At 39.8% G+C, this 14,062-nt stretch overlaps 1 protein-coding gene across 1 annotated transcript in view; it reads right to left on the bottom strand.

Annotated features, from left to right (window-relative positions):
- LOC126235063 (uncharacterized) overlaps positions 1–14,062 on the bottom strand; it is a 559,517-nt gene that overhangs the window by 46,345 nt on the left and 499,110 nt on the right. Inside the window, exon 4 of the mRNA XM_049943798.1 lies at positions 3,778–4,064. Coding sequence (XP_049799755.1) covers positions 3,778–4,064 — 287 coding nt within the window. The remainder of the gene's footprint in view (positions 1–3,777; positions 4,065–14,062) is intronic.

The raw sequence follows: 14,062 nt of genomic DNA on the forward strand, positions 1-14,062 counted from the left end.
GACCGAGACATTTGTCGTAGCCTCATAACAACTTTCCAATACCATCTTCAGAGAACTTAGCGGCCTGTGCTTTCCGCCAATTCTCTGGAATGGTTTACAGTTGGTTTCCTTTGCCAAAATGTCGGCTCCGTAGTCATTGGTTCAAACTCAGAGGGAACCGAGTCCGGGCTGTTTGGATGGCTGTCTAAACACTCTCCACCGAATGTCTTCAAAGGCACTGGAGCGTATGACCGAGAATTGCTACGAACAACGAAATGCATGACAGTTACGTCGTGTGGGTTAAATGAAATCAGGCGTAATCTCTCAGCGGATACTGATAATGGGTTGGGGACACTATTTCTAGGCGTTTATATGTGCTGACTGTGCGCTGATCACTGAACAGAGAGACATGACGCGATCGACGTGCATATTAGACAATACCCAAAACATGTTTGAAAATCCTCATTATACTTTTCCATTTCAAAGACAGATCGGACTTGTATAAACGAATAGCCGTCGGCCGGCCGCTTTAGCCGAGCGGTTCTAGGTGCTTCAGTCCGGAACCACGCTGCTGCTAAGGTCGCAGGTTATAATCCTGCCTCGGGCATGGATGTGTGTGATGTCCTTAGGTTAGTTAGGTTTAAGTAGTTCTAGGTCTTGGATACTGATGACCTCAGATGTTAAATCCCATAGTGCTTAGAGCCATTTGAACCATTTGAATAGGCCTCGTCTTAACAGGTTTATGAAAAACCAAACGATCCAGATCAACCCAACACACAAAATTGTCTTATTTGGCGAAACCATTTCTTCAGTGAGAACGAAATAAGAAATTAATTTGACGCAAAATTTAGATTTTGTAATGCAGCCTTGCGGTTTCCGTTTCAACAAGTGTGTGGAGTATTTCACTGACCACCTAGAACGACCACAGGTACGTTATTTCAGTCCTCTAGTGCATCACAAAGGAATTTATCAATAAAGACTGCTGGGTGGCCTGGAGGTTTACGGGTAGTGAGACGTATTATGTGTTAATATGAAGTACAACTTACGCAGGGAAATTCAGCTGCCCCTCTCCGTGGGTCTTATGCAACCCACAACACCATCGAATACCACATGCAAGATTTTCATATTCTCTTTCTCGCTACGTACACACAGAAAAGTGAACGGGTCCTTTCTGTAGGGAATGTAATCCAGCTAAATTTTGTATTACATACGATTCCCCTAGAGGCCATAGTGCTCCAATTATTAATAAAACCTTACAAAAGTGACCTTCACACGAGCTTTTCTTGAATAACTTAAAAACGCTAACCTTCTGGGAAAACGAATCGCAATACCATACATTTCCTAGAAAAGTGCGGTTCACGTTCCCTGTAGGATTAATATTTTGGAGGCAGGAAGCGAGAAAATGTGAAAATCTGGCACGTGGGTTTTTAAGCTGTAATGGGGTACATGGAACCTACCGGTAGGGGTAGCTGAATCACCCTAAGGTGTCACGCTGTGTTCGGGTCTGCTGGGAGAAGTGGCACTACCTGGTATGATGTTGTGTGACCATACTAGTCGCCAACGAATTCTGGATACCCTCATGTAGATCATTCATTTTGCGGAAAGCCATCTCTAATTTCACTGATGTAGAACTTGACTGATTTGAAACACCTGACATCACGTAGGGAGATATGAGGCACATTTGTTGTGTTGATTTGTTGAATAATATCCTTGCCTCGGTGGTTTTTGCTCTTTGTTCGAAGTTATTTCGTGTTGAATTACACACGTGACTTTAATTTACTGGTTGCTCGAACAGTGCAAGACGTTTATTCCTCAGAGTTAATAATTACTCATAGAGTTTTGCAAAATTTACAAATCACGTACAACTTTGCACAGTCAGATGAACGTTTCAGTCAAGGCCAACATCTTAATTTACCACTGCGCATTTACTGGTGATTTACTTTTTGGAGCTTCGGTTTCTCCACAATTTCGAGAGAATCCAAAGAATCTCAGTTTTTAACAGCACGTGGCACCACCGCTATGACACCCACATAAAATTTTGACAACGTCGCAATGTCGTGCTAGTTCAAGCATCGTAGTATTGCTCAATTAGATAGGTGGCTTAGATGCCAACGGCTTAAATTAAGGACGACCTGGCCAGAAAGAGACTTCATGCGATTGATTCCTAGTGACTGTGTGGGACTAGTTGATGGACCTGCAGTACATATAATCTGGAGCTTTGACCACGGCCTTGACTCATGAAACTCTGTCTCGTCCTGTCGTTGCTCTCACCGTTTAGGAATATTCTGACCTGTACTTGCATTTGTTCTCTGGACTCTCCAGTGGGACGGGGACGGACTTAATGGCTGTGGTTATATACACTGACCACGAGATATAGAGGCGCTTTCTGTACTCTGATGTCAATTAATAAACAATGTTTACTGTTTGAGAAGAAACGATGCGAGGGAGAAGCTGCAAATGAATACATGTTAAATAAGTGTATTGCATTAAGAATTATTAGTATCTCATGCCAGCTTATGACACATGCATATAAAATAATAATTCCTTCAGATTTAGGAAATGGATTCCACGATTGTCCTACGAACGATTTACCATTTTGTCAGTAACTGTATTTCCTCTGAAGTCTCATGTAACGTGAACGCTGGTGGCTGGGCAGAAAGGTATGTGCGTTATTTATCAGGTGTGGCCTTCACTGTATTCTAAGAAGGTTTAAGTGGTATGGAAAACATGTAGACTCTTGAAATTGTGCATGAAACCCTTGTTTGATGAAGTTATCGTGCTATTTCTTCACAGACCACTGCCAAAAAGACTAAGCGTTTGATGCATAAGCGAATTGTTTACCAGTCGTGAAAGACGAACTTCTTCATATGATGTCACCCTGAGCTCATTGTAAGAATGTTGTCATGACTGAGCCGATTTTAAGCAGACCTATGCCGCTGAATTTACAATTAGTCTTGTCCTGAGCACTATGTGATTACCGAATTAGCTCTTAGCGGATTAAATAGCGCACTGATCTTGAAAATGTCTCTAAATTACATCTTACTACTCTGTAGGTGCTGTTACTCATTTTAAAGCTCCACTAGCCGGGATTGCAGTGACTATTCGCAGCAAAATTAATTTGAAATAAATGATTACCCAAATAATAGATTCGCAACCAGACTCTAAAGTGAGAAACCACATAGTTTATTTAGTTTTGCCTTTGCCCTCTAATCTGACAAACCTTTTTATTTCATGTCTTAGTCTGCAGTAAAGGTGTTTCACAATTATTTATTCCAAAATTTAGAGAATTAAATTGGCCCAGATGTAAGTACATTTTCCTAGAGACTTCAGGTTCTATTCTTACCTGAGGTAAATAGGACATGTAGATTGTATATGGTATGCCGCCAGTGAGTAAGGTTCAGAACTACAACACGTACTTCGGAAGCAAGCGTGACGACTGCTGCTCTGGGGGTGGACTGAGGATCGTATTGTGGTTCAAATGGCTCTGAGCACTATGGGACTTAACTTCTGAGGTCATTAGTCCCCTAGAACTTAGAACTAGTTAAACCTAACTAACCTAAGGACATCACACACATCCATGCCCGAGGCAGGATTCGAACCTGCGACCGTAGCGGTCTCGCGGTTCCAGACTGCAGCGCCTAGCACCGCGCGGCCACTTCGGCCGGCGATCGTATTGTGTATCGAAACCGGTAGTCAGCACACAACATAAGTAAACTGCTGCTGTAGATATAAACATATACTGTTTCAGAACGGAATATGTAGCAAATATAGCGTAATGACAATGGAACACTTACTTACCTATGACAGGCGAGGATTCGTCCTTGCCATCGTAGATTTTGATGTAGTCGTAGGGACAATTTTCTTGTCCGGAAGAGATGGGTCTCATAGGACACATCATGATGTTTTCGCATCGTTGTCCGTCGATGTTGAACTCCTCGTTCTCGATGTAGAGCTTGATGAAAGGCTGCCTGGTGTTGAGCTGGTAGCGGCAGTGCAGCCCCCTGGGGTAGACGCCTGGATAGGCGGGAGACTGCACGTAGCACGTCTGCAGGCGGCAGTCGCGGAACAGTCGCTCGCAGTAGGACCTGCGATACAGAAATTCCTTATTATCAGCTGTATAAATACGATTTTTCCGTGTACAATTCGTTTCTCAAGTGGTAAATTTGCAGATTCGTGTATTGCGTCGAACCTGGACGACAACAAACTGGGATCATATTAAATGCCGGAAGTATAGAAGATGAGTGAATAGGTACAACACTGCACGAAAAGTTGTTAGGAAGAATAGGCAGCAAACCAGGCATGTGATAGCTCTGTTGCTTCTGCATCCAACAGCAGCTGAGTGAACGCGGTAGCGGCTTGTGGCAGCACGTATGGAAGTAAAAGACGAAGATTGTAACATAAGCCGTTGGTAATACATTTGTCGGGAACCGTGGAGCAAGAAGCAGAGTAAGTGTCTAATGAAAAATTTATCTAAATAAATGAACTATGAATGGTTCTGTTCCTACGACGAGAACACTACAGACTTTTTGCCAGAATAGCACCAGTTAGAAAAGATTTTTGTTATCGTTCTACCAAAAAGTATCGTTCGACGTACAAGAGACCATGATGGAAATTATATAAAACTGAAACTGAAAAAACAAGTGAAGGAAGAACTCTAACATCCCTAGTAAATATACCTAGCAAATTCCAAGAACTATTTTTGAAAGCCAAATGTGTAGGTGTACGTTGGTCACCGAAATACTGTAACACCATAACTGTAATACTCTACTGATTTATTTTGCCTTTTGTTTTATTTAATGTTATAACATTGAGCTTCTGTAAATGTGTTTGAATGTATGAATCGATAACATAAAATTGTATAATCCTTTCTTTGTTAAAACTTTGATGTCGTGGTTTGATTCTATGTAATGTAGTATATCTGCCATTAAAATCTTTGTCCCATTTGGAGGGAACAAAATTTACTATATATAATTGTAATTTCTGAATGAATAATTTTTTGTAAAAATGTCAGTATGTGCAAATTTTCTGTTTCATTGAATGAATTTGGTTGCTGTTATGTAAACTGCTGATCCTCACTTAGGGTTCTTAGTTAGTTTGTATGTAAAACGTGTAGTGGTTCCCCTCTGGAACGGAACTGTGTAGCGCGCGCAAATTGTGGTTGGCCTAGGACGAAAAGGTGGAATTGGTAGTCAGTCGGGGACGAGCTACCAAACTGTGCACTGTCATGTAAATGTTGCATATTGTGCTGGTTCCGAGAGAGGCTTTTCCTGCCGCTTTCCAATGCCTCGGATGGATGGATAAATAGCTGGAACTATTCTGGAATTTGTATCTGTCGTCGCCACGAAGAAATGACAGAGTCCAGCAATTCTGTCTGCGAATCCACCTACCAACATGCAGTTGCCACCACGTTGCGCAATCACTGTAACGTAATACTATAATGATGTACAGTGAAGGATCAGCTTAATGGATGTGCTAATGTGCTCAAATATAAGGTAATTTATATCTGAATTTATGTACCTACCTTGATTTTTCTCCTCATCATAACACCTCTCAGGTTCCTCTCCGTTTGAACTAAAGTGATTACCGAGTGTCCTTTCTGAAAGTACATTAAAACGCAGTTTTCTAATTAATGCCTCTTGAACATAGTAAAGAGAAAGATAAAGTTAATGTGGCAAGAGAGTGAGTTAAAGTTAGTGATGCTTGCTGAAAATAATTTTCCTAGTAAAACTGCTTATTAATGTGTTGTTGCCAACTTCAAATTAAAAGTCCTTAAGACTGAGGCTTATAAAGTTTTGCTTAGTAAATTATCACATTACTGCCTGTTGTAAATCGCAGAAAGTGAGTCAGTATCTTACATATATGTTAATTTTGTGTCTCACTGTAGTAAAAGTGGAAAGCTGCAGTTGTGAAACGTTATATACTCATGTTTGCTAAGTGCTTGTCTCTCTTGTGTATTAGAAGTGCATATTAATAGTATAAAAGGATCCACAGTTTGCCTATTGTGTTAATGCTCGGTAACAAGTAACGGAAAGACCACTAATTATAAAAACCATAATTTCTTTAAGCCCTGAAAGTAATAGTGTGTTTCGGTATCTCTTATAATTTTGCAAATAGTTTCTGCTGCTCTAGCTGCTAGCTTCAATCTTAACGTAAACAAATGTATGTATCAGAGTTCACTGCACTCCCGTGTGACAAAGTATAGGTTGTGTTTCTCCACTAAAATTACTAATAACTATTTTCTTGAACGAGAATGTTAATCATTCTCTTGCCTAGTTAGGCTGGCGACCGTTTTCTTTATCCATTAAACAGTGCAGATAACAAAATTTCGTTTGTTACTGATCAAATATTTACGTAATTCAGACTTCCATTTCCGATAAGCCACCTCCGTTAGGTACAACACGGTCAACGTAACAAAATTCCTCTCAGAGGGTAACACTGCTCTGTTGCTTTATACCATAATTGCTTTAACAAATTAGTTTTATTTCACAACCTGTTTCCAGCTTTAAGGTTATGGTACAGTAGTAGCAGACGGAAGTGTTATAATACCATAAGATGAAATTAGAGTCATAAAAGTTCTCGTATTATCATATAAGCCAACATTACTCCTACGCTCCAGCTGTGCATCTAATCTGAAGCAATACATAAGAAACCAAAAATCAGTATCTGCCCTGTTCTTTAAATTTCAGATTAAAATTTAATTACTATCCTCTACTTAGAGCGTAAATGAAAGCACCCTCCGAGAATACAGGAGTGTGTCGCTACAGGAGTGGAGAAATGGGATTATTCATAGGATATAACCAACTGAACGTATGTAATAAAAATGCAAAGTACTATCTTGCTTTGAAACAATTTGCAAAAGGATATTTCTTCAGATGAATTAAGCCAAAAATTTAGCGGTAGGAATATACTGTGGTGACACGAGAGAAATACTTTCAGTAACCGCCAGAAATTCCGAATGGTGTTGTCACCACTTGTATTGTTACATGCAGTTTCTAAGTGTTAAGCATTAATGAACTGGTGTCATGCAATGCTGATTGGTACCTTTGACAAGGCTGTTGGAACTCGGCAGTCCGACATGTGAAATTGGGGTAAACTAACTGAAATAGACTGAATGACTGTGTGATTGTATTTCTTATTGTACGTGGTTAATACGTGCCCATTGGAAAATTACTAAAAGCTAACACTAATAGTTATTACTGTTTTCCCTAAGTAACTGAAATAGCAAGCAGGCATTTCTAGAATACTCCCCTCGAAATAAAAACTTTGCGTAATTCAGAAACAGTAAATTTATAATTAGTATATTTAAAAGAGTAAAATTTGATCTCAGCTATTTAGCAAAGATGGAGTCCTTAGCTTGATTTATTCTTTTGGACGTATTTACATTGTTAAAGACGTAAGAGGTGCGTCTTATTTGGACTCAGACGTTACACTGGAAAATTCGTAGATATATGACATGATAGAAATCGTAGTGCATGTCTGTATATGCTATAATACTGAATGTGGTAACATGGAGGTGAGTTATGTTATAACGAATAATTTATACAGAGGCTCTTATCAAAAGAGGCTCTTCTCATGCTGTCAAAAGTACATTCACATGAAAGAGTGGTGGCGAACGAGAATTGACTCCTTTCTGAAGATTGGTAGCCCGATCAGTAAAACAATGACGAAATGTTAACTTTTAACATGTGCACAAGGAATATAAGAAATATAATAATTGGCAATAATGACAATAAGAGTAACACTGAAGTGATGATAAATCATTCGACGAATTATTAATGATATTGATTAGTTGTTGCATAACAAACTCGATAATAATATTGATAGAATGTAATAATAATAATAATAATAATAATAATAATAATAGTAACAATAACACTAATAATAAGATAATGCTGGTATTAGGAATGATATTGATTGGTTTAGGACTTCTGAAGAATTGTTTCCTATAAGACGTGCAAGGAATAATGAAAGCGAAGAAGACGGGAATGAATGTGACAATGGCTGACAGGAAAGAAAATAATTTTTAAAGAGAACTCTGTAGCCAAAAGGACTGTTCACGAGAGCGAGCTACAGAAGAGATAATTATTGTGATAGAAGATGTCTTTTCTAGTTTGAGAGGACTTCACTTTCTGTAATATTTTGAGGAAGGTTGTTAAAAAGTCGGATTCCTGATGCATAAAATAATTTAGATAACGTGGGAGTGTTCTGTGGTGGCGCAGAGGGGATTTTAGTATGTTGAGAACAAGTATTTCAAGTGTGTTGTTCAGACAGTATTGAAAGGGTTGAAGATAAATAGAAAGGACTGTAGTGATTGAGAAGACATTACAGCAAACTTCGGATATGATAATCTGCACGCTTATCGCTACGTAGCCATGGGCAGAAGTGATATGGTCAATATAGCATAAGGCAGATAAGTATCGCACACAAGTATTCATCGCCAGTTCCAGCTGACGTGAGATCTCATACGAAAGTCCTTGGAGAATAGACTCACCCAATGAAGGATGAGGAGTGTTAGTGACTCTATGAGTTTCTTTTTAAGCTCGAGATGAAATGCTTTTTTGCATTTCTGTGGTGAATGAAATACGCTGACACTTTCCTGCGGACTGCAGATGTGTGTTCAGTCCAGTCTAAGTGACGGTCCAGAATTGTACCCAGAACTTTTGCGAAGAAGAAAATGTAATTAATGTGCTTTTCAGGACTATGTTGGAAGAGATTCTTTGAACCGAGGAGTAATAAGTCTTTTGTCAGCCACTAAGATTGCTTGTGTTTTAGATTGGTTAAGCTTCAAACCTATGTTTTGCACCCATTGCGATAAAGAAACTAAGTCAGCTTTTACGTTCTGAGTGCCTGTGTGCAGATTAGTTGGGTTTGTACTCAGATATAACAGAAAGTCATCAGCGTATAAATGATTTTTGAAATAGGAGATAACGCTCGACGCATTACTAACATACACTGTGAATCAGCTCCCCATAACGAGGTCATTTTATGTAAAACGCAGTGTTATATTTGACTTTCAAAATCCGCTCGCTAGGTTTTCGTATTCTCTCGCTTACTACGCGCAAACTATTGGTCCTAGAGAGGACAGAAGCACGACCTTTTTGTCGAAAATATAGTGTAGTTAAATATTTTTAGAGTGATACTTTTTCTCTAGAGGCCGTAGTTTCCGAATGATTCAAGGAAAACCTAGAAAAGTAACCTTCAGGCGTACATCGAGCACCCAGGGGTTTTAGTATGCTTTGTTCAAGACGCTCCCTGCTACCACTGTACATAAATTTGCTACTGCATTAATTACTTCCATTATTCAACCTTTTTTGGACTTTATTGACTGGTCTTATTATGCCTCCGGCCAAGTTGAGCACTTACAAATAGCAAAATTGATGTTTTTGTAAACCTGACCTAACAGTTTTATGAATTTTAACAGTATAAAATAAACAATAACAACGTTGTATTGGTCATTCCTTTAGGTTACGAACCTACTGTGTCTGTAAGGGTTTAGATTGAACTGTCATCGTAATTAGTTTTAGCGTAACATTTACAAAAGTAGTTTTTTCTTTCATTAGCCTTACAGACACTTTTAAATTAATAATGCTAACGAAACAGCCGACTATGCCGGTGGCGTAGCAGTTCAGTCAATAATGATAAAAAATGGTCGAATATCGGGAATAGCTCGCGTATTTGGAAATTTTTGTACAGTAGAAGGTGGGAGTGCCACGAACAACTTGCTAGAAACCCTGGGGTATGAGTGTCAAGGTTGAGGTGCGTTTGATGGTCACTTTTGCATGTTTTCCTTGAATAAATCAAAAACCGTGGCCTCCAGAGAAATATGTCAGTACAAAATTTGACTACGTTAAGTTTCCAACCAAAATAACCTGTTCATTTTTTCTGCAGGAGCACTAGTATGCGCTTAACGAGCGATAGAACATGAAAATCCCGCTCTTGGTTTTAGAAAGCCAGGTATAACATCGCAAGCTACTTAAAACGATCTCGGCAGGGGCAGCTGAGCCACGCTATAAAATGAGAACAACAATGGGCTCAATACTGATCCTTGTGGAACTTCTGATACTGCATTATTACAACAAGATCTCTTTGTTAAAAGTTCCGACTCTTAGGTTTAACAAGCAGAGCAAGCGTCGGAAGCTTTGCTGAAATCCAAAAAGCACATGACAGTCGCCTCTTGTTCGTCAATAGCTTGTTCGAGTTCGATAGTCAAATAAGAGCAGTTGTCGTGCTGACATTTTACGAAAACCAGATTGGTAATCATCGAAAAAGTTGTTCTATGTTAAGTAAATGGTAAATTGTTAGTAAAATATATATTCTAAAGCCTTAGATAATGTTGGTAGAATGCAAATGGGTCCTTTGGCAGATTCCTTCCTAGGTGGAGCCTTTATGAGTCCCTTTTTTCCAGGCTACTGGGAAGATGCTGAAAGTCAGAAATTGGTTAGAAATATCCGTTTTTACAGGCAACAATGGATCGAAGAGAAAATCGATCACTTGTAATACTGCAGCGTCCTGCAACTGGCGAAAAAATTCGCACAATTGACTTCGTGACTGTCCTGATGGTTACCGACTGCAGAACAAAGTTTCCTTGTAGCCCCAAGCACGGATTCTTTAAGGGTATCCATGATTTGCGGCTTTTTGCACTGATCAAATGGCGATGTAGGCGTGATGAAATATTGTTTCAGAGCTGACACTTTCCTGCGGACTGCAGATGTGTGTTCAGTCCAGTCTAAGTGACGGTCCAGAATTGTACCCAGAACTTTTGCGAAGAATAAAATGTAATTAATGTGCTTTTCAGGACTAAGTTGACCTCGTAGATTTTTCCACTCTTTGCATTGCTCTTTATTGCTTCACTGGTACGAAATTGATATTCATGACTACAGAACTATGATATTCGTTTACTAACACTTGAAACATTTTAGTACATTCAGAACAAACCAGTCACTCCAATGATTCTGATGAAGAAGGAAATATAAGCACCTCAACAAAGAACTAGTGCTAACTCCAGACGTCTTACTCACATTGTGTAACTTTCAAAAGCGCGTAACTTTGACGAGGAAGAGAGTGTACAGGTATGCTTAGGCATTCCACATCCAGATGAAGCCACTCATTACGTATTACATCGAGTAGAGGTTCCAAAATGCAGGGATGCTGATGTGAGGTTTCGCCTGCTGGTCCAAAGTGTCCTAGTCATTCTCTGTGGGACTAAGTATGTGATGTTTATTGAGACACTGGAAGTGCACCGTGCGGCATTGTGTGCATCAAATCATAAATATATACATGCTACCGTATAGAAATGGCTATTGTCATCTTACAAGACGAGAGTGCTAACACCATACTCATCGTGAATATTAAGAAGTAAGGGAAGTACTTATTCCCCAACTATTTTAAGATAAGAATCCCAATCTATGGTCTTGGGTCCCTAAATGACCCCATGTAGGCAATGGTACGAGGATAAATCCCCACAGACCACAGAATCAACCTCCACATACTGCAGATGAAACGCTTCATTGAGCCGTCGGTCCATACGACACCTTGCAACGTTGTTTGAAAAGAGGCAAACAAGCGATTTGGTGGATCACACTACACGCGTCCACTCAGCTACTATCCAGTGTATGGTGTCTCGCCCACATTATATGCCGCCATGGGCAGTGGAGTTCTGTGACGTTCGTAACTGCGGATGTCCATTGTATCACGGTCCGCGTGGCTTCCCCCGTCGGTGGTTCGAGTCCTCCCTCGGGCATGGGGGTGTGTGTTGTCCATAGCGTAAGTTAGTTTAAGTTACATTAAGTTTGTGTTTTAAGCTTAAGGACCGATGACCTAAGCGGTTTGGTCCCATAAGATCTTACCACAAATTTACAAAACTGGTTGTGACGTAACTGTGGTCCCTGGTAGCTAAAATTCTTGTAGTTTTGAAACCGACTGTCACTGACAAGTGGCAAAACTTTTTTCCCAGTTCCTGTCGGTAAGGATCTTTGTCACCATTGTTCGTATTGTTAGTAAGCCATGTTAATTGGCTGCGAATGTTACTCCGTTCTTCGTAGATGTGTTGCACTGTCAACGCTGATACATCAACCTATCGGGCAACTTAATTAACGATGTAACTGATGAAGCTCGCGATCAGCAGGAAATTTTGGTTCGAGTGCCAGTCTTGCACAAATTTTTTATGTCACAAGTAGGTAGGAAGACATCTTCATATTTTTACAAAATTTGTTGCAAATAGTTTATGTCTTGTTGTTTTTTACCTGGATTTACGAAAAGAATGTTTCAGACTTCGTGTAATTTTCAAATGTCCCTGTTGACATTACATTTGTAAAGTGATTTATCTTACGTCTATGTAACAGTACTAAGAGATTTTTACCTTTTACTATACATACGTCTCGATGGAGTGACGTTCATAAAACGTTTTGGAACGTAATTTCTTTTGTTCACTGTGTTGTTAATGTATGCCATGAATTTACTTTCTATCGAAATTTCGTATTATTTTTTGAATGTAGTCAGAGGTCATATCGTTCCATTGATGCATTAGATTTACAAATGTTTTACCTCTGGTCAAAGATTTTTCTACCAGAGGTATTTTACATCATGTAGATGTGGATCTTAATGCTCTTAATTGTTTTCTGTTCAACGTGTCTTATTCATCCCTTTTCTTTTTATGTTATGTTAATTAAGTTTTCCAGATTATTAAGTATGAGGTTCATCTGTTCATTGATGACGTCGTTTTGGTATCTATTTGTGTGTTTATAAATTTACAGTGTTTCCAAAATGCTCACAATTTTGAAGTTTTGGTATCCTATGTACAATTTTCGGAACGTTTTCGATTATGTTCACTCTGTGATTTTCATTTCTTAAGTGCAGGTGAAATCTGATACTAAAGCATCCATCTGTTTGTCCAATGTAAGAAATGTTGTAACCCCGCTGGGTAGCCACGCGGTTTGAGGCGTCTTGTCACGGTCCGCGTGGCTCTCCCTGTCGGAGGTTCGAGTCCTCCCTCGGGCATGGGTGTGTGTTGTCCATAGCGTAGGTCAGTTTACGTTAGATTACGTAGTGTGCCAGCTTATGGACAGATGACCTAAGCAGTTTGGTTCCATAAGGTCTTATTACTGATTTACAATTTTGTTTACAAAACTATTGTATCTGCCACATTAAATTTTGTACACACCTTGATTAGAAAAAGTAGGGACGTCGGTTTTTCCTGATCTTGGTTCTGCTTGTATGTTGTTGGTAGTTCGAAATGCTAGCTGTATTTTCTTGTTTTATAACCTCCTCAGTCCTTATTCGCATATATTATTCACCATGTGCTTTCTGTACATCACTTTTGCTCACATTTTTGCATGATCCCAGTCAGCGTCTGCTTGAAGAAAACTGTTTATCGTTTTGTTGGCATGCCTTGATAAATAAAGGTTCTTTCTGACTGCTTTCAACAGTCTTCAACGTGAATGAGTTTTGAATTCGCTGAAACATTTCTTCGGTGAAGCACTCGTCTATATTCGGCAACGACCTATACTTTTCACGTTCGAGTATTGTTACTCTCCGAATTTTTAGATGTTTAACGCTTTGTTTTCTGAGCCCTGCAAATACATGGTATGTGCAATATTTCTATTGATTTGAAATATTATACACTCCTGGAAATTGAAATAAGAACACCGTGAATTCATTGTCCCAGGAAGGGGAAACTTTATTGACACATTCCTGGGGTCAGATACATCACATGATCACACTGACAGAACCACAGGCACATAGACACAGGCAACAGAGCATGCACAATGTCGGCACTAGTACAGTGTATATCCACCTTTCGCAGCAATGCAGGCTGCTATTCTCCCATGGAGACGATCGTAGAGATGCTGGATGGCGTCCTGTGGAACGGCTTGCCATGCCATTTCCACCTGGCGCCTCAGTTGGACCAGCGTTCGTGCTGGACGTGCAGACCGCGTGAGACGACGCTTCATCCAGTCCCAAACATGCTCGATGGGGGACAGATCCGGAGATCTTGCTGGCCAGGGTAGTTGACTTACACCTTCTAGAGCACGTTGGGTGGCACGGGATACATGCGGACGTGCATTGTCCTGTTGGAACAGCAAGT

This window comes from Schistocerca nitens, chromosome 2 (assembly GCF_023898315.1).
Source record: "Schistocerca nitens isolate TAMUIC-IGC-003100 chromosome 2, iqSchNite1.1, whole genome shotgun sequence".
Lineage (NCBI taxonomy): Eukaryota > Metazoa > Arthropoda > Insecta > Orthoptera > Acrididae > Schistocerca > Schistocerca nitens.